General features: G+C 36.4%; 1 protein-coding gene across 2 annotated transcripts; it reads right to left on the bottom strand.

Moving 5' to 3' along the window:
• Positions 1–496: 496 nt before the first annotated feature.
• On the bottom strand, positions 497–20,154 carry LOC139476001 (double-strand-break repair protein rad21 homolog). Of its 2 annotated transcripts, XM_071259228.1 has the most exons (13): positions 20,002–20,154; positions 13,473–13,636; positions 11,164–11,393; positions 10,822–10,928; positions 10,011–10,541; positions 9,106–9,318; positions 8,862–8,933; positions 8,522–8,626; positions 7,686–7,838; positions 3,795–4,018; positions 3,327–3,438; positions 2,688–3,127; positions 497–1,993 (listed from the first exon to the last, which is right to left on the bottom strand). In XM_071259228.1, the coding sequence occupies exons 2-13, from the start codon at positions 13,614–13,616 to the stop codon at positions 1,700–1,702; spliced, it is 2,625 nt and encodes an 874-aa protein (XP_071115329.1). In that variant the 5' UTR covers positions 13,617–13,636; positions 20,002–20,154; the 3' UTR covers positions 497–1,699. The 2 variants fall into 2 exon arrangements, with proteins under 2 accessions (XP_071115329.1, XP_071115339.1); XM_071259238.1 differs by lacking the exon at positions 10,011–10,541.
• Between the last annotated feature and the right edge of the window lie 27 nt (positions 20,155–20,181).

The following is a 20,181-nucleotide window of genomic DNA, read 5'->3' as shown; positions in this document are numbered from 1 at the left end:
TTTGCTGATCATGCCAATGAAATAATGCAGAGATGGTTCATTTTGTAGAAAATGAGTGAGATATGTAAAATTGGGCTATTTATCACCAGCGCCCTAAAGGTAGGCCACCATACTGGGTACCAAGGGGACTTACAGTGCCTTTGCTACCTGCATGGACCCTGGCAGGATTTACACCAATCCCTTAGTTACTGGTGATTGTGGAAAAGTTTAGCCAAAATTACAACAACAAAAAAGTTCTACGATATAAAACCCCTTCAGCAACACCAGCTGAAAAGTCTACCGGTAATTGAATGCTGATTATGATACCCTGAACAATTTTGAATGACTCAACAATGCTTACATAAGTACTAAAGCCATAATTTAGTGAAGTTCCAGCTTTTTATAAAGCCTTGTAGTTGTTACATTTATTCAGAATATAGAAATTATCTTATACCTCAATACTACATGATTTCCTGTCATGCAGCAATGACACTTTTCACAAACACAGAAACCGCTGTTATATTCAATGACTTTATTTGTACAAAATAAATGCTACAAGCCACGAGTGGACTCCAGGAATCCCCAATGAAATGTGATGTAAAATCGTGGCTAAGTGCAACTATTGAGATTGATGCTAGTCTTAAACCAGGAACAAGTGAACAAAATTTATACAATGGTAATGATACTAGGAACTAGGTAGGATGACAAATGATAATGAATTTACAATATGGGATAAACAAATAGGATGGTTTCTTTTGCAAAATGCAAACTTCAACAATGAACACAAGCTTGTAATATTTCAATATAAATGTTCTCTAAAATCGCTGTGAGCCAGCATCTTGTATGAATGCTGCCTGGATTTATCAGGTTTAATGACAATGAATGAAAAGAATGCAGTATGTCACCTTAATCCATCCTAAATACATACAAAAAGGGACAATTTAGAGGACCAGTAACTAAAATTAAAAACCTCTATTTCAATGTATTAAAAATATGCATATCTTTATCTTAATACAGAAATGTTCTTTTTTTTAACATACAAAATCATCCAAAACTTATCCTTCTTTGAAACACATTTGGTAATCTGCTCACTTTGAAATATTGCACACTTTTTAACTTGAGACACCGAGGAAAACCATCATGAACTACAGCTTATTTGCTCAATCCATATATATCTTACCTTTTTAGCTTTCTCAAAAAGATGTATGATCCATTAAATAGTTGTTACCTTATTGATGACTAAAAACATGCCATGTTTCTCTACAGTTAATCACAAATGCCTTGTATTCAAATTGATTGTTGACAATACAATGGACGTTCTATGTAATAATTATTTTAGGACCAGTCCTAACATTGAAACGTCTCATTTGGAAACAGCAGCTTAATTGTGAAACCTAATATGAACATTAACTTCAGATAACCTTTAATGATTCATGAGACAAGGTCCCAGCACTAATGTTCAGACTGGCATTGAAACACACACCCAGGTAACAATTATACAATACTGGACAAAAACACACAGCCACCGACAACAAAGTAACCTTTAACAGATGAGTGACAGAGATGCATTATTGACTTGGCATATCAGTCAGTGGTGTAACTGCTAATGATAGCACGGTTCAGGTAATGTTAGGGATGATCTGATGATCCACTGTCAAGTTAATGTTATATTACTTGACCACTGTGTCATGAATATTTACACTTCTGTACAGTGTCTATCTCAGCAAGCCATTCCAAAATTAGGTCCTTTGCTGATGATAATGTCACCATAAGGTTCATTCTGCAGCACCTCGACACACTGGTGCTTCTTTAACACTAACAGGGTGTAGAAACGGGATGATGCTTGTTTACGATTATGCCGTCTGGCCATGTCCTTGAAGCTTAAAGAGTCTGAATATCTGAAAGCCAGATCAAATGTGTGCTGCATTTGCTGTGTTCGCTTGCTCCACCGGATCTCTTCTTGTTCCAAATTCTCAGGCATCGGTTCATTCTCAGCTTCTAGGTCATCAAAGGCCTATTGGGAAAAAAGAGAGGACAAATTGACACACATTATGATGTAAAATAGGTAAACATTATTCTAATGTAAGCTTAGTTATGAGGCTGTGATTGTAAGGGTAACACTATTTTTCAGAGCATTATCATTTGCAGAAGCCTGAGGTCTTCAATTAACTGCCCGACGAAGGAGTGCAGTTGAAAAGACCAAAGGCTTCTGCAAATGATAATGCCCTGAAAAATAGCATTACTGTTATTATAGCTAAAATGGATGGAATCTATTATCCATTTAAAGGAAACAACTCACGGTTTTCAAACATTTACTGCAATCAACACGAATGTCACGGACACACTTTAACAATTATGGAAACGTCATAGAACAAACCAGATGACGTCACTATTGAACGTGACGTCACGTATCCCTAGCCTATGACGTCACCTAACAATGGGCGTGATAATGGACCCTCATCAAGAAATCTGAGGGCATTATCAAGTTACAGTGGCCGACTTATTTTTGACAACATGCAGGCGGTTTAATGATAATTCTATCCATTTTAGCTATAATTGCTAAATAATATATTTACCCACATATAGTTAACGTGATGCAGAAGGGTTCAATCACCCACTTTTGTGTATTGGAAATATGTTGATAGGACGCTGCTGATAAAAAAAGCCATGTTTTCTGAAAGTAAATGCCAAATATTAAGTGAACTTACTGGTGCAACTGATGGGGGTGCAACAGATGGAGGCCCAACAGACTGGGGAGGTACAGAGAAAGGAGCAATTGATGGAGGCCCATCTTCCATGTTGGGGTCAATGAGGTTTGGATCAATGGCAGTGGGGTCCACAGCAGTTATACTGGGTTCCAGAGTTGGATCAAGTGCTGGATCAAGTGTTGGATCAAGTGTTGGATCAAGTGTTTGATCAAGTGTTGGATCAAGTGTTGGATCAGGCGGCATATCCACAATGCCATTGTTGAAGGACTGGGCAAACAGATCTTGTGCATTATTTGATGGCTCTTCAGGAGCAACTTCTTTTGGTTTCTCTACAAAGGACTTCTCACTGCGCCGTGAACGTGCCAAAGTCTTGCTGTTGTCCAAGTTGATTGATGGTTCTTCAATGATTGTTGACATCTCTGACTGTCTTGATCTATCAACTGCAGAATACACAAACATGATAATCTTCATTTAAACATATATCTAAGCACATACAGATTAATAAACAATTTCAATCTCTATACCTATAAAAAGTGGTTAAAGACACAGATTAGTGCTCTATTAACATTTTTCTTTACAGACATGAAACTTTTGTGACTTTCCTTACAAATTCTGTTTAACTGAAGATGAGAGCCTTACCTTGTTTATCTTCTTCCCGGGACACTTCAGGAGATTCAAGCACCAGTTTCTCAATTCCACAAAAATCGTCTTCTTCCTTTACCTGCTTTGTCACCAAGTTCTTAGAGAACATCTACAAAAGCAAAAGAGTCATTAAAGCAACATTCACAAAATGGCCAAAGACCATGTCAAATCAAAACTTAACTGGCATGAGCCAGGGCTAAAACTGAAAAAGGCCCTGTTTCAGAATAATTTCTGTCTATTTAGAGAAATAAGAAAGGAGCAAATATATTCAGAAACATTGAAATATATTAGGAACATTTTCCCGAACTGTAATTTGAGTGTTTTGGTGTTATTTTCTTCGAGGAATACAATCAAAATTATGAAAGATAGGCACCTCTTGACTAGAATTCTCCACCTTATGACTTACAGTTAATTGAATATCAATGTTAAAAAAGATCCTTTCTTAGGAAACAAAGTGCAACTAACCTTTGACAACGTCTTGGAGACTATTGGCCTACCAGGCAGGGCAAAAAGTTTTTCAACACCACCTGTTTCTTTCCAATGCATGAGCTTCTTGGTGGGAGGAGCAAGATCCAATGTTGTCACAATATCACTTGTGTCTGACAGCTGGAGCTTCATTGTCTCACCAGGAATGCCCTTATGTTCATCAACAATTAGTTTTCTTTTCCTCTTGGCTTTCTTTTCAGCACCTATATGAACATGATCACGTGGAACTGTCACTAAGCAGTCACTCAGCAGAGTACGGACATTATTCACATAGAAATGCAAGAAACAAGAACACAGATAAGTCCAAAAGCGGGACAATTTATTATTGCAACATATTTCTGGTGACAAGAAGTAATAAAGTAGATGTGATGCCAGCACTTCCGTGGTCACGTGGGTGCTGTTGTTTGGGTCCTGATTCACACTGGTTTGGAACATTTTTTTTCCTCAGCTGGACCTTAAACAGCTTTGTTTCTGTCAAAAGTACGCTGCAAATGCATTAAGGAGTAATGCTGGATAAGATAAAACATATTGTCTTTTGGAAACACATTCAGAAGATGTGTCATGATGTCATGATATGTGTACTATATTTTAACTCTTTCAACACCAGTCTACCAGAAGATTTTAATGCTATGACACTAAGTTCCCAGAGACTCTTGGGATTATAGATAAAGCCTACAATCATGTAGAAAAATATGAGCTTGAAAAACATCTTCACTACTACACGTCATACACAATTTGAAAGGTCTCATCACAAACATGTAAGTAATGTTTATACCATTATTTAAACAAGACAAAAAGTGTGCAGGGATCATTAATACACTTAACTTTCAATCCAACATAGTCTTAAGTTCAAAACATGAAAAAAAAGCAATATTTCTCAGAAAATCTGCTTATCGAAATTAAACTTTGCACTACACCTCTCCTATTGGTTTGGAAACTGTTCCCTAAAATTTTCGAGTAGTTTTCAAGTTATAGGTCACACAAATGTTTCAGTAAAGTTATTCTTAATAAAAAGTATATGAACAAAGCCTGTATTTTATCAGGAAATCTAAATATCGAAATCAAACTTCTCACTGGACCTCTATAAAAAGTGTTCACCAAGTTTTAAAGGAATCTATGCATTTACAACTTAAGGCCAGACACTGCACCTTACAGTTGACAAAATGCTTCACAAGTATTTGTTAGTTTTAATTGGTTACAACTTTGAGGTATACATATTAACAATTGAAATAGAGTCTTTTCCAGGTGATGTTGCCACCGGTTGCCATGGAAACATCCAAGATGGCCGCCGCAAGCCTGAAAAAGATGGAAATTAGATTCAGTTTTTCTCTAAGACCAATAAAGATATTTATAAAATTTCAGTTGTATAACAAAGCTTGTATGGTGTTGGGTGCAATGACAGAAAGAAAAATTAAAAAAAGACTGGCATATATTTTTAAAATATTTTTTCAAAATTTCCCATTTTTTAGGTTGATTTTTACCCATGATTTATTTTTTAAAATCAAAATGGCCAACAAATTTCAAAAAGTCTCTCTGTTATTGCGTAAAGTAATCCTCTGCCTATATGTACACTAAATTTCATCCAAATCGGGCCAATAACGGTTGAGATCTATGTTCACTAAGATCCAAAATGACGTTAATGGAGAAAATGAGGAAATAAGTTTGTATATGGTTTTCTTCCTTCAGCACCTATTAAACAGTTACAAAATCTTAGTTTACTGATGGGATGTATTCAAGATACATAAAACAATGCATGTACAAAGAAATAACAGGACTTAAAACTCCCCAGCACCATACAGCAAGCCTTCAGCTGCCTCAACATGAACTCGGTCCCTTTTTTTTAGCCTCCCACTTTGCACTACGTTCTATCTTAGATGTCTCCTGGCTTTGTTTCCTTGCTTTGAGGGTTCTCACATTATCAAGTCTTTCAATAGAAGCTGCTGTTATTTCATTAGCTTCTATTGCAAGCTTGTTCATTACCTGAGTAATGTGACATGTACCCTCATTGAACGAAGCTATTGCAGACGCCACTGCCCGATGCAACCGCCTTGCACCCAAAAAGACGGTCTTCGGACAACGGGACTAGATCACGGAATGCAAGCATTCATTAGCATTCTGTGTCTTGCCTTTCACCATCCTCTTAAGGAGGTTTTCATCAGACATTCTTTGATACACAGGTACCATCTTTTCTGCAATTTCTGCATCGAGACAATGTCTGATGTTGACAAAACTTCCTTAGTATTTTCAACAACAACCTGTGAAAGAATGTTTTGTTTTTGTTGTAATGTCTTAGGATGGAGACCTTCCATTCCAAAAAACCACCAAAACCTTTTCATTGCAGCATGACCAAGTCCTACCTCTGACAGAGCATAAAAATGTCATTGACCTGAAAGGGATTGGTACCAGATTGATTACCTGACCTTTGTGAAGTGTAATTTTTTGCAACACACATCTGACAGTTTTGACATGTCAACATAACGTTTACAGCAAATCCAAATCTATCAAAATTATCACTCTTTTCAAACAACAAAAGACCCCTGTTCGTGACATGATAGGCATTCAATCTCTTGAAGAAAAAAATTCATTTGTCTCATGTCAATAGACATCCATTGAGTTTTTGGTTCATCATTGTCAAGCACGGGAGATTTGATATTTTCAGCAGCTTTAAATTTTGATAGTTTTATGTCGCTGCGTGAAGTTGCATTCAATAAAAAAGAATTCTCACCTTCATTGTCTCCAACGGGGATGTTTTCCCCAACGGCGTGGTCCCCGGATGATTCCGATGCATCTAAAACGTCCAAGCTGTCAGAATCTGACACGGGGATGATCGCGCTGTCAACACGGGTCGTAACTCTAACACCGCATTTCGAACGTGCCTGCTTCAACTGACTTGCCCTTCGCCTCCTATTCTAACCATTGGCGTGTTGTGACACGTGTTTTGACCTCATTTTAAAAAAATACAACAATTTTCAGTTAAGAAAATATCAAAAACGATGTTTGCCTGTCAATCTTTCGCAAAGCAGCCGCCATTTTGTATACCTACCGGAAAAGACCGGTGTTTTGTTGCTAAGCCGAATGTTGCATTGTGGGATACGTTTTACTTTATTTGGATCGAACGAATATTCCCGAATGTTGCATTACGGGATATTTCTCCTTAAATGGTAATTTACGTACGATTGACTCGCGGGAAAAACCGACGATAGCCTCACGTAGAATATCTATTTTTAGAATGTTTTTGCACAGAAAGATGGCGGAAACGATCAGCTTTCTATCGATGTATAACATGAAGGGGTTCGTTACAGCTGCGGGGGCGTTGTCATGGGTGAAAGTTCAGGGTTTTCCACATTGATTACGATCATATTTAAAAACAATACCACACATTATGATTTGAATAACGTTTTTTATTCAGTAAATATACACAATATCGTAAAAAACATGTTGCATCACAAAGTACATGTATTATATATGCGAAAAAAATCAAAATCTCGATTTTGACATATTGAAGCAATTATGTCAATTTAAGGTGCCGTGTCTGGCCTTAAGTTCGTTTTCAATAAATATGTGGGCTGATTTCATAAATATCAACTTCCCTACTTCTTTCTTATTTTCATTTTTTTACATAATCGGAAAATTATGATAATAACCTGTGTGAAGATTCAATCAATGTTTGTTATCATTCGAAAGTTCTGACCATCAATATTACAGAAACCTCGCCAGGGGTATTTTCGTACTTCTTACATGAGTTTGTATCGGCCTGTTATGATAAGGCTAACCTTGCAAGACCAAAAATTAATTTGACAGAAACTTTGAATAAATGCAGACAGTTGAGACTGTTGAAACCAAGTTTGAATGGCTGGTAATAATATGTACCTGGTACAGCAGTGACATCTAGGGGTTCAAGGGCAAATGCTTCTTCTTCATTATGTACAAGTGTGGTTTGTTCACCAGCTGTGTTGTTGGTTGTATTTGTTGGTTGTGTCACCTCTGCCTCATTATGTGATGTCTCAACTGCCTTCTGTGGTTCTGTAATATCAAAATTGAAAACATCATTTAATTGTAGTTTCAAACAGATACAATACTGTGTGACCATATATTATTACCTCCTAATTTAACAGAAATATCTTTAAAACAGTAATATTGCCCGAGGTTTGGTCAACAACAGCAAAAGCCTAAACCAGAAGGTACCATGCCTCCACGTAGCTTGATAAGGAGGATATAATACACTTCCTTTCTAATTATTTTACTTTCAGTCTTGGAAAACAAAACACTGTGAAACATTACCATAGAACAGAAAGCAACTGACTTAGGTTCAACCCAACTTTCAACAGTATTTCAGTTACATCACAGTATTGCATAATGTTGAAAGAAGAATACCTATTGTAGGTCATGTTTACCACTTGGTGAAAGCCATGTTCACAAGTTTGGTGTAACACACCAAGTAAAATTATCAAGGTTAGTCACACTTTTCAATTGATACACTTTTCAATTGATACTACCATTAAAACAAAGGCCAATATATTAATACAAAACATTCAAATTAAAAAAATAGCACTCTTGTTTGGGCTAGGGTACAGGACTTGTATGTAACAAACAAAGAGTAATAATGTGTAACTAATTTCATCTACAGGATACATTCTAATGAGATGAATAAAATTTGCTTTGTAAATGGTAAGCTCACATACACTTAAACATAAAAACAAACTTACCTTCAGTATCTTTAGGTTCAGGTTGTCCTTCAGCTTCAGTGGGCATTGGAACTTCTGGCATAGGTGTGTCTTCAAAAAGACCTGCAGGCTCCATGAATTCTTGACCTAAGTTATTAAAGCACTTGTAAATATACACACATATTTCACCATGATAATATCTACAATTGAGAAGCTACTATTACAATGGTTCTTCAAAGAGGCAGGTTAAAATTTCCTTCAAAATCACCACTAGTTATGAAAATGTTAAAGTTTGATTTGCAGCACTTTATTCCATACAAAGGCTCTCAACTCCTCTCATACAATATGGACAACAGTATAGGATACAAATCTGTATTCTCACCGAAGAATGCCTGATCAACATCCCCAACATCACCAAAATCTCCATTATCATCATCATCGTCGTCATCTGCATCTGTTAATTTTTAGAAATCATAAACAAACGTTAACTTGAAAATCAAATAACGGGGCAAGTTCAACTGAACATGAAAGACAATGAAACTTCAAAAACTTAATGGATATATGAAAGATAGAAAAATGTCAACAAAAATGTCAACTACAATTTTAAGCAAATTTGTACATCGTACCCATGAATCCATCACCAACAGCACCAAATCCATCATCTGTAATAGGTGCCTCCATGTCAACATCCATGGACTTTTCCAATGATGTGCTATGATTTCCCAATGTCTTTTCGTGATCATCAATGGGAGCAGTCGATATATCTTGGTTCTTGTAGAGTGTGTCGTCAAGATTTGACGCATCTCTGAGGATTTCCCGTTCATCAAACCCAACATCACCTAATAACATTGAAACATGTTATAAATAATACTTAGAAGTGTAAACCAAAAGGACCTTTCATGCAAGTGTGTATTTTTTTCAGCAATACATTACCACAAACCCCTGAAATATAATCAATATTATTCTTACAATGAAAACTTTTTTTTCCCTTTTTCCTACAATACACACCATGCCACTTCATATTTCTATTGAATTTACAAGACTTTTGATGTACAAATTTAAACTACAGATTTATTAAAATTATCATGTAAGATCAAAAGCCTTGTAAATTAAGCAGACACATTCCAATTGGAGTAAAGCTCTGAAACATGAGCAGCAGCATTAGTAAATCTTTAAGTATCACAGACCATTGGTCAAGAAGCCATCCTTGAGGGGTCAAAGGTCAAGAGGAACAAACATTGAATATGAAGCCAGTACATTAAGGACGGTCACGACAGGATGTTTCAACATAAAATCAAGACTTCCAGCATCGATTGCCATTTTTGCAGACTCCCCATCACAAAACAATTTCTAGAAGTCAATCCCAAATCATTGCTTTTGTAACAGATACTAATAGATCATTTTAGAAGATGATGTACATATTTGCTTATTTGGCATAAATGAACAATTGAGATGCTGGAAACTGGATCAAACAAACTCCAATTGGAATGGAGAAAATTTCACCTTTGACCCCACAAGGATTACTTCTTACCCGGTCCTGCAGAACACGGAGAAGCATGGGGGTCATCCCAATGGGAGTTTCCATCTTCTATCACAGAATTATGTTCGGATTCATCCCATTCATAGAAACCTGGATCGCTGTCCAGACCTATTCCACTGTCCAGCTTTTCCAAGGAAACTTTGTCCTGAGATTTTCTAGAATTCCCTGAGTGAGCAATAGCACTGTCACAAGTAGCACTAGATTTGCACAAAATAGCTGCACTTTTACTTGATGCACTTTCAGAAGGTGTGCGGATACCACTGTCAGTTTCAAGACTTTCACTAATATCACAGATGTCTTGATCTACGTCGAGTTCAATACCACTGTCCACGCTGTGACGAAGCCCCGGGCTAAGGTCCTTATTTACAGGAGATTTACAACGAGCTAATGTCATATCCAACGTTTGCATAAGGAGATCAAAATCGATAGGGTGTTTAGTTAAATCTGTCTTAAATCCATAAATAATGAGGCAAATTTCATCTTCAGAAATTTCCCCTCCAAAGTCGTCTTCAAACATGTCACCTAATAAAAAGGCAAGAACAGAGTCAAGAACCATAAATTGATGCTTTCCACACTCTGAACACAAGATCACTGGAACAAATACAATCGCTTTGCAACATTTTGTTAGTAAATAATCATTAAAACAAAAAAATCCTTTTTTCCCAAACTAAATAATATATAATATAACTTCATGCAGGAAAACCCACAAAACCCAACTTGAAGTAACAAAATGCTGCAACAGTTCAACTTCATTGTAGTAAATTTGCATATATCAAAAACAATCTTAATCTAAAAAACTTACCAAAACCATCATCTCCCATTAACTGAATACTGCCCAAATCTTCTCTCATGGTGATTTCCTCTGGTCGACTTTGATTCACTGAGAATTGGGCTTGCACGTCAATATCTCTGTAACATCAGACATAGAATTGTTTCATTATATCACCTATCTTTTGTCATTCAAACATTCTACAGTAATGAGGTTGATCATTGGTTCATTGCTTAGTGTTACAATAGGGTTAAATTATGAATAATTAAGCATTTCAAAACTGGAAAAAACATTCTCTTTAAATGCAAATAAAGAAGTCAAAATGTAGGCAGATAACAAGTATTCATGGTGATATTTATCATGCATTGGGCTTACTCTAAGTCTGCTAACGTGGTCTCGAAGTCATGAAAGTTTTCTTGTAAAGTAATGGCCGCCACAGCAGCCTCCCTGTTTTCTTCAGGCAAATCAACAACACCAGGACGGAAAGCCATCTTTATCTTCACGAATGCTTCATTGCAATCAGCTAATAAATATTTAGCTTTTCTTGAGTAGATGCGAACCACCCCCAACAAAAGATGACCAGATGTTCTCAAAGCCATTTTCACCTGCAACAGAATTTTATAACTATATAAACTGGTGGTAGATCCAATATACAAAAGGCAACAAGTTAACAATTCATTTCATTGTGATATAAGGGTTGTTCAGTTGTTAAAGATCCATGAAGATTCAGGTTAGAGTAGGTCTTCAGCAACCCTTGCTTGCTTTAAGAGGCGACTATTGGGATGGGGTAGTCAAGCTTGCTGACTTGGTTGATGCATGTCATTGTCTGCCAAATGCGTAGATTGATGCTCATGATGTCAATCACTAGAATGTCTGGTCCAGACTTGATTATTTACAGACCACCCTCATATATCGTATTTGACGTAATAAGTACTCTCAAAAATTAAGAGATGGGGGGAGCTTGTAATAATATAATTTTGGTGATCATATTACTTACCTTTATTTTTAAGTGATAATGTTATATTTAATGCTTATTACCATTTCTTTGTTTCAGCTACTCATTTGTAAAATTAACTTGAGTGTAATTATGTCAAAACGTGTTTGTTCTACCAGCTTTGGTGTTGATCATGACAGGTCACAGTTCAAGAATCGATACATCAAGCTTGTGACTGAATATACTACAACCACCCAGTCGAGATTATTTCATAAACATTTTCTGAAGAAAATTTATGCAAATATCCTAAAAAGTAGGTCTAGTTTTTAATTAGTAATCATTTTCAGAAGTAACATAACTTCGCATAACACCACAGACTAATTTGCATAGAATGTGACAAGAATTTTCTTGCGTTTAAACAAACGCTGAAATCAGAAGAGACTGACACTTTACATATTGTTTTGCATAACGATTTGCTACCAAAACTGGGACTGTGAGGGGCACAATATATATTTATGAAAAGTGACTGTATAGCTACCTCTCTGTATGGCTTCAATGACAGCATATGATGTAAATAAATGAAAACTACGCAAATGGAAATTGTTTTTCACGTTTTGGGGCGTTTTCTTATTGATAGTCAAACATGATTTATCTTGATGTGTAGATCTGTCCCCAAAAAATGAAACAGAAGAAAATAAAATCACTGTTGCATTGATAAATAGGAGTTGGCGCTTTTGCGATGATGTGGTAAAGCGGGCTCAATGGAACAGAGTGAATGGAAGTTGTAAGCATCATAGAGACACAATTTCGCCGAAATAATAATGTAACCATTACTGAATGAAATTTTGAATAAATTTAATAAAACAGATTACAAAAGTAAGTCCAGATATACAAATTAAAATGAACACTTTGTTGATATTCTATTTCTGATGATGGATCACTAGTCATACTGACAGACTGAAATGATACTAAAGAAAAGTATATGCATATTATGCATGAGAGATTAATTTTTCCAGAATTTAATAGCCCATAATTAAGGGTAGGCATTATACAAGAATAAATAAGTTTTGTGTACATTGATCAATCAGAAGGGGTGCTTATGGGATTATTCACTTGCCAATATATTAGCAAATATCACCATGGGCGCTTCGGTAGTCAGAATATTGCAACAAACAAACAGTTGTTCGACTATACCCACTAGTCTGAAGCTAGTCTGAGTCTAGTAAAATTCATCAGATCAGTTTATACTAGTCTATATACCAAGACTAAAATCTTATTGAAAATAATGCAAAAATAGAAGTTGGGGCGAGTAGACTGTATGACTTTTGGTACAGTCTGGTGGTTTACACTACATTTTAGAGAAAACTACAAGTCTTTACGAAGTAAGATTCATCCTTTAGATTTTCACTAGCCCGGAGCTAGTAAAAATGCCTATGGGCTCGTGCAAGTGTCCCAATTTCGCCCTTATTTTAACATAGCAAGGGCATTTTATCTTTACTAGGGCTAGTAAAGCCTTTGAGTTTAGTTTAACACTGCTAGTCACAGACAAGCCTTGTCGTACCCAGACAAAAATATGATAGGCATAAAACTACTCTACTAGGGTCTTAAAAGAACCACAATAAGAAAATACATTACAATCATAATGATATGAAACTAAATTGACATTTGCTGTAGACCTCAGGCAGTAATTTCAAATACAGGGACCAACAATTAATATGTACTACTCGAGATGGGAAAAGATCCAAGTTACCTTTGGCTGCAGAATAGCTTCAACACTGCTATCTATGTTTGTTTCAAACACATGAGCTTTAGTAAGCTTTTTATCCCAGTGAGCAGCAAGCCATATCCTGGCCAGAGGCCCTTTTTTGCTAAGCACAAAGTGTGCGTAGAACATCTTGATTTGTTACTTGATGTCTGAAAATTAAAGAAAACATCACATATATACATATGTAAACATAATACATTACAATCAGACAGAAACTACCATTTTTTACAATTACAACCTTTCATAGGCTAGGTGAAATCCATAACTTCCACATTTGCAATTTTTAGCATACTGAGACAATTGGTGAAACATCTAATAAAATCAGCTTTCCGCACATGAACATCCAGGAGTAATTATATAACCTAAATGTTGAATAACTGAGATTGATGGGGCACCAACATTCAAATGTCATAGCAGCATTAGAAATTGGCACTAGTCTTGTAGTCCTTGCCAAACTTCCCAATAGTTAGGTATCATAAGTACTCATAAAGATTCGCCATTTTAAGGGTTTTGCTATATGTTATCATTATGACTAGTGGACTAAAACTGTTAGTTTCTCCTGCTGCAAAGGTGCAATTCTTAAGGTAGTTGTTGGCGACATGGCCTCCACACATAGGGGAAAGGGAAAATGAAAATAAAAAATGATGGATTGCATTGAGATTGTGGCCATTACAGCAAGACTTTTCCCAGATTCTATCTTCAACAAACTGCAAAGGGAGGTCACTATGATCAAGCCATAGCATTGTCAACCAAGAGTTAACTCCCCTTCTCCTAAACATAGCTACATACATTTTATTGAAGATACAGGTAGAAATAGAGTTATCGTTCTTGTTTGTGCTCATATGCCAATGTATGGAAACCATTGAAACCAAGGTTCATGCCTTGGCTTGAAATGACACAAGGTGGTCATGACTGACGGAATGAAACAGACAAAACTACAGAACACCTTCCCAAGTCATAAAAGGGTGTGGTTTGAATATAAATTACTAAAAATATATAAATATATCAAAAACACAAATATCATCCAACAATGGCTTTGTTACGTACACCATTACTGTTCTTGAATGGTGAATCTGTGTACCAAATATAATTTTATTTGAGTCCCGGATACCCAATAATAAATATAGACCCCTGAATCCTGTGTAACAAATCGTCTGTTTCAAAGCTATTCAGTTCATATTTTTATTTTGCGTTTGGGTATGGGCTGCTTTAACAGCATTAGAAATTGGCACTAGTCCTAAAGTCCTTGCCAAACTGCCCAATAGTTAAGTTAGCAGAAATTTGCCATTATTGAGGGTTTTGCTATATGTTATCATTATAATGCCCAGTGGACTTTCTAATGCCGCTTTTAGCAATATTCCAGCAACATCATGGACACCAGAAATGGCCTCACACATTACCCATGTGGGAAACCGAACCTGGGCCTTCGGCATGATGAGCAAACGCATTAACTATTAGGCTAACTCATCACCACATTTTTATTTTGGATGGATGAATCCACTCGTAACCATACTGATCAGGTTTGTTTGTTGTTACTCCACTCAGCAGTATTCTAGTTATATGACAGTGGTTTGTAAATAATTGAGTCTGGACAGAGTCTGGATAAGATGACATGCATCAACCAATTCACTGGGCCTCATCCTGTCAGTCGCCTCCTACAACAAGTATGGGTACGATGACATGCATCAACCAATTCACTGGGCCTCATCCTGTTAGTCACCTCCCACAGCAAGCATGGGTTGCTGAAGACCTATTCTGACCCTGATCTTAACAGGGGATACTGACCAGGTGGCCCCTTCACATGGCCACAGCTTCATGGAGTTGGCAAAACTCATAGCAGATGATGCAAACAAACTGAGTTACTTCCTTTTGATCCTTATAACGATAACATATAGCAAAACCCTTAAAAAAATGGCGGTTTTCTACTAGTCCTTACGATACCTAACTATTGGACAGTTTGGCAAGGACTATAGGACTAGTGCCAAATTCTAAAGCTGCAGATGTCAAAAGTCACAGCCAAGAATGGGAAACTATGAAGGTGGAAGAGGTTGGACAGAGTCATGTTGAAAAATCACCCCCTTAATAACAATAAGCTGGTATTAGACAGTGCTTATTACCAAAGCATATGATTATGTTTTACCGCTGGCTTTTGGAACTGACAATCCTACTTTAAATTCTTTCAATATCACGTTCATTTCATCGCTGAACGTGCTGAAGTGACTTACATCTTTCACACAAAGTTTAGACACAGTTTTCTTTTTTTTAATATATCAAGACAAAGTCACTACAAATATACTTTTAACCTCGAAGCAAAGCGAAATGTTATTTTCTTGCACTAAAATTGACAAGGGGAAACCCTGATGGCAACAGACATGCGGTCTTTGTTCGAAAAATATGAATATCACAGATTTATAAGGTCCTTCATTTGCCGGAACACTGGCAGTCTCATTAATTACCAGTCCAAGCCTAATTTTTCCGGTAAAAAACTGGTAATTACCAGTAAACAGGAAGTCAGGAACACTGTTTCACTAAGAAAAATTGAAAAACTCAACATCTTTTGCAGGGATTATCATGGTAGTTTTTACCTTGACAAAATATCTCCCCTGGTCCAAAAGCACTGAGATTTTTTGGCGGGTGTTGAGATTTTGCTAATTTTCAGAGATATTTCATCTTCACACAGTAGAAACTGAATTTGATTTTCAGTACTTGTGACTCAAATGTTGCAATTAATGCTACAAGACTGTTGGAATATATCCTTATGCTATTTTCGAACATTAATTATTCCACTGTGCATATTTAAAAACATTAGTATTAACAAAACATTAAATTAGCGCTTATATTTCTGTTGATTGTCTACTTTAGGAGAAATTAAACTAATATTTCTTTATTTCTGTTCATTGTCCACTTTATTTGGAATTATTTGTGAAGATACTTAGAGATCTTTAGGAGGCATGTTTACCATCAGCTGTTCATTTCGTTGGCATGCAGGAGACAGCAATCTGCAGTTAACAAATTTCGACAATGTGTGTGTAGATCGTAATGTAATATATTCAAAAGGATGAAATTTAATACAGACAGTTTGTTGGAAAAAAATACCTTACTTACATTCCAGTGTTTCATCAATTTCGCTGCCTTATTTCCGCCTGTGGTGTGTACCGTATCAGAGACCAGGTCTCTGACCATATCAAATTAAATCTATCAATATGGACTTTTCAATTAATTAGAAGTGACAGTTCAGTATACGACAACTATTGCTCCATGTTCACCCTTTTGTTTAATTAGCAACAATCAAGTCATTTATTTCCCACAGAAGGTGGCATGTTTGCCATGTACAGCAGCCAGAAATGTTGAAAACACTGTTGAGATTCACGACGTTTATGAATTAGATTTGAATGATTAAGTCACTGTTATCTGGAAAAATCTGGAAGCAAAGAGATATATAAAAAATTCTAAAAAAACTAAATCCATCTTGCTGTTTCATTTCTGCTAAGATTTAAGTTTTTAAAAATATGTTAATGACTTGGTGTAGGAATGGAATCATGGAATAGGATTTTTGTGCGCTACCAAAGTGTATATATTGTAAAAACACTCATTTTGTCAATCAGGGAAATAAAACTGTTGAGCACTCCACCATTGTCAGCTGATGCAAAGCTCCATGCACTGATATAGGAATCGGCTGTGCACAGTACAGCATGCAGTGTTGCGAGTATGCAAATAAATGTTTTGATTGAAGGCTTTTGACGATTGAATAAACTACTGTTTAAGTTTTTTGTTGACATTTGTCAGTTACGGTAGATAATTTTATTCAAGCAATACAACATTTTGTAGGTGAAAATGAAAGTGTTAATGAAAATAAAACTATTGAAAGACATATGCAATTTTCAATCACGCAGACTTAATGTTGATGTGATATCTAAGTCAATCACTGCCTTTGGCTACATTCAATAATATTACTTGTAGAGATGATAGATCACAGATGACCTTAAGCAGAGCCAGAAACTAACATTTTCAGTCCACCAGTCCTTATAATGATAACACATAACAAAACCCCTAAAAATGGCAAAAAAAACAACAATTGGGCAGTTGGGCAAGGACTGCAGGACTAGTGTCAATTTCTACCGCTGCTATGCACTCGATGATCCCAGCACCCCTGTTACTAGGCTGACGTCACATGGCATTGTTTCGCTGTTCTTGCAACAAAATTGCATAAATTGGGGTCATAGGGTATTGTGACATGATTGTAAATTTGTGTTGCAGGACCATGTTCCACAAGCAATAGTAATGCAACGACAGTTGTATGTCTATGTTGAAGTATGGGTGTTACGATAACTTTAGTGTTACAATAGCTTAGTGGTACCGACTCTTGAATTCTAAAGGTGGGCTGTTGTATGGTACTAAATTAATATGAAATAACTTTTGAAGTATTCGAAGCATTATTCGAAGTCGACTGTGCTGTGGATCGTATACATGTGTCAGGACACGCATGACAGTGAAATCTTACAAAAAAAGTAGTACACAGCAAGTAATGAATACCCCTTCACTCGTTCCATGAATTGTATTGGTATTGCAAGAGAGCTTGTTAGCATGATTAGTACAATATCTTCGCCACTTATTAAACCCACTAATTGTAATATCTGAACATTTTACCCATCGTATCATTCTCCAAACACTTTTAGATGTTACATATATAGGAGGGGGTAATTGAGGCATCTATCTTCATTTAATAATCTGAGGCAACAGCTGAACTTACATGGCCATAATAATAAATTATGTTGGTATGCTTAGATCTGCAAATTGATAGGTACCTGTTATGCAGGGTTAGAAATTGGCACTAGTCCTCTAGTCCTTACCAAACTGCCAAATAGTAAAGATATCCTAAGGACTAGTAGAAATTTGCCATTTTTAAAGGTTTTGCTATGTTATCATTGTAAGAACTAGTGGACTGAGACTGTTAGTTTCTACCGCTGTAAATATGTGTAGTCTATAATGACTTATGATTTCAGTAATGTAATCAAATTATAAGCTATGTTATTATCACACTCAGAATCACTGTACACCTTGTAAAGATAATCACAAGGCAAGGGAGGTAACCTATGTTTTCTTTTTGACAGAAAACTTTCAGACAATTTCCCTGTTAAATTCAATCAACTTGAAAAGTGGAAACTTGGCAAGATTTCTAGACACATTTGTTATTTCCTGCAATTTTTCATTTAAAAATTTTGATGTCAAACTGAACTTTGTATATGACAACTGGTGACCGGGTTCACATGAGAGGTAATGCATTGGTTCTTCCAGATCCTATGTCACATCTCAATTAACTGCGAACTAAATTTGCAGAAAACAAACTTTTACAATATTTTGTAGGTATGCAGGGGGCATGGGGGGCCCAGTCGTCTAAGGCCCTTCATTTCACTGTTCAGAGTTGCGTCTCTAGAGCACGCCAGAAACCTGTGATTGTGGGTTCTATTCCCGGTTCGCCCTGATTATTATGTTTCTAAGTTTGTCAGCACCAACTCACTCACTGTAGATATGGAAGGTGTTACATGATGATATGCAAGTCTAAGACAAATCTTAACGATATAAAGTAGTAGTGGTAGATATGAAAACTTTTTAACCAGTAGTTTGAGTATAACATCGACAATTACATGATACACTTTTGTTGTGTCCGGACCGTCTGCTTACACGTTTTTTCAGCAAAGAAGTAATAGATAGGAGTGTTAACGTACTAAAAGTAAAAGACGTGATGTGTTGGTTCATTTCACAATATTTTGGGAACAGTTTAATAAGTAAAAACAACATTATGACCTCATTGACCCGAAGGCATATTAACAAGACGAGGGTTTCGTCGGAGGTCAAAGGTGACATAAAATAATGACAAGTCTACACCTATTTTAGGCTAACAGATTGTACATTTGGCCAATCAAAACATAAGACAGGGGTATTTGCAGCACTTATTCAATAATGCTGACATAACATATAAGCATACCTGCTTACATACACATATATATTAGACTGGGTCCTTGCTTCCAGAGTGACACATTTTGTGTCAGGTGATCTGTCGTCAAAATCAAAAAGACGTGTTGTAAAAACGACAAACATCTGTGTAGAATTTGGCCCTGTGTTTCAGTTATAAACTTGTCGCTACTATGATGATCTGTTTCTAAAGTATCCATTTCCTCTAAATTCAGAAAACATGTAGATCATTGATCGACTCAAACATGCCTACTTCGATAAGGATCGCATCGGTTCGTGAAGTCCCAAATTACTACTACGCTAAATATATCAACAACATATCATATACACAAACATAAGCACGCATTTATAAATCTCAGACATATATTTCGCCAAACTAAGTGTGCACCAATTCAACGAACGCTTAATTACGAGGTATATGCCTGTAGCTTCCGTGTATGGGAATCAACAGTGTGCACAAATCGGAACGGACTCGGAATACCGCGAGTGCAAGCTTGTGCGACATTTTGTGACTATACAACGCACACCATTGCGTACTTACCTCCAAAATACAGAAATATTATTCCAGCGATGGTATTAATCCTTACAAATGCTATAAAATCGCCTATCAGGCGGTCTATCTATACAATTTCTACAAAAACTCCGCATATTATCCACATCAGAAGTAAACTAACAAGATGGCGTCCCTTTTGTTTCCCGCCCAAACAAGTTGTTCGAATTG

Source organism: Haliotis cracherodii, unplaced genomic scaffold, assembly GCF_022045235.1.
Source record: "Haliotis cracherodii isolate W230 unplaced genomic scaffold, xgHalCrac1.p SCAF_1, whole genome shotgun sequence".
Taxonomy (NCBI): domain Eukaryota; kingdom Metazoa; phylum Mollusca; class Gastropoda; order Lepetellida; family Haliotidae; genus Haliotis; species Haliotis cracherodii.
The sequence above is the reverse complement of the archived record's forward strand: the minus strand, read 5'-3'. Positions and strand labels throughout refer to the sequence as shown.

Excerpts from the sequence above, each read along its gene's own strand:
- LOC139476001 (XM_071259228.1), bottom strand. The coding sequence starts at position 13,616 with ATGTTCTACGCACACTTTGTGCTTAGCAAAAAAGGGCCTCTGGCCAGG. Across the intron at positions 8,627-8,861 it reads TGTTGATCAGGCATTCTTCG|GTCAAGAATTCATGGAGCCT; the intron begins GTGAGAATACAG and ends TTAATAACTTAG. Across the intron at positions 3,128-3,326 it reads CCGGGAAGAAGATAAACAAG|TTGATAGATCAAGACAGTCA; the intron begins GTAAGGCTCTCA and ends TGTATTCTGCAG.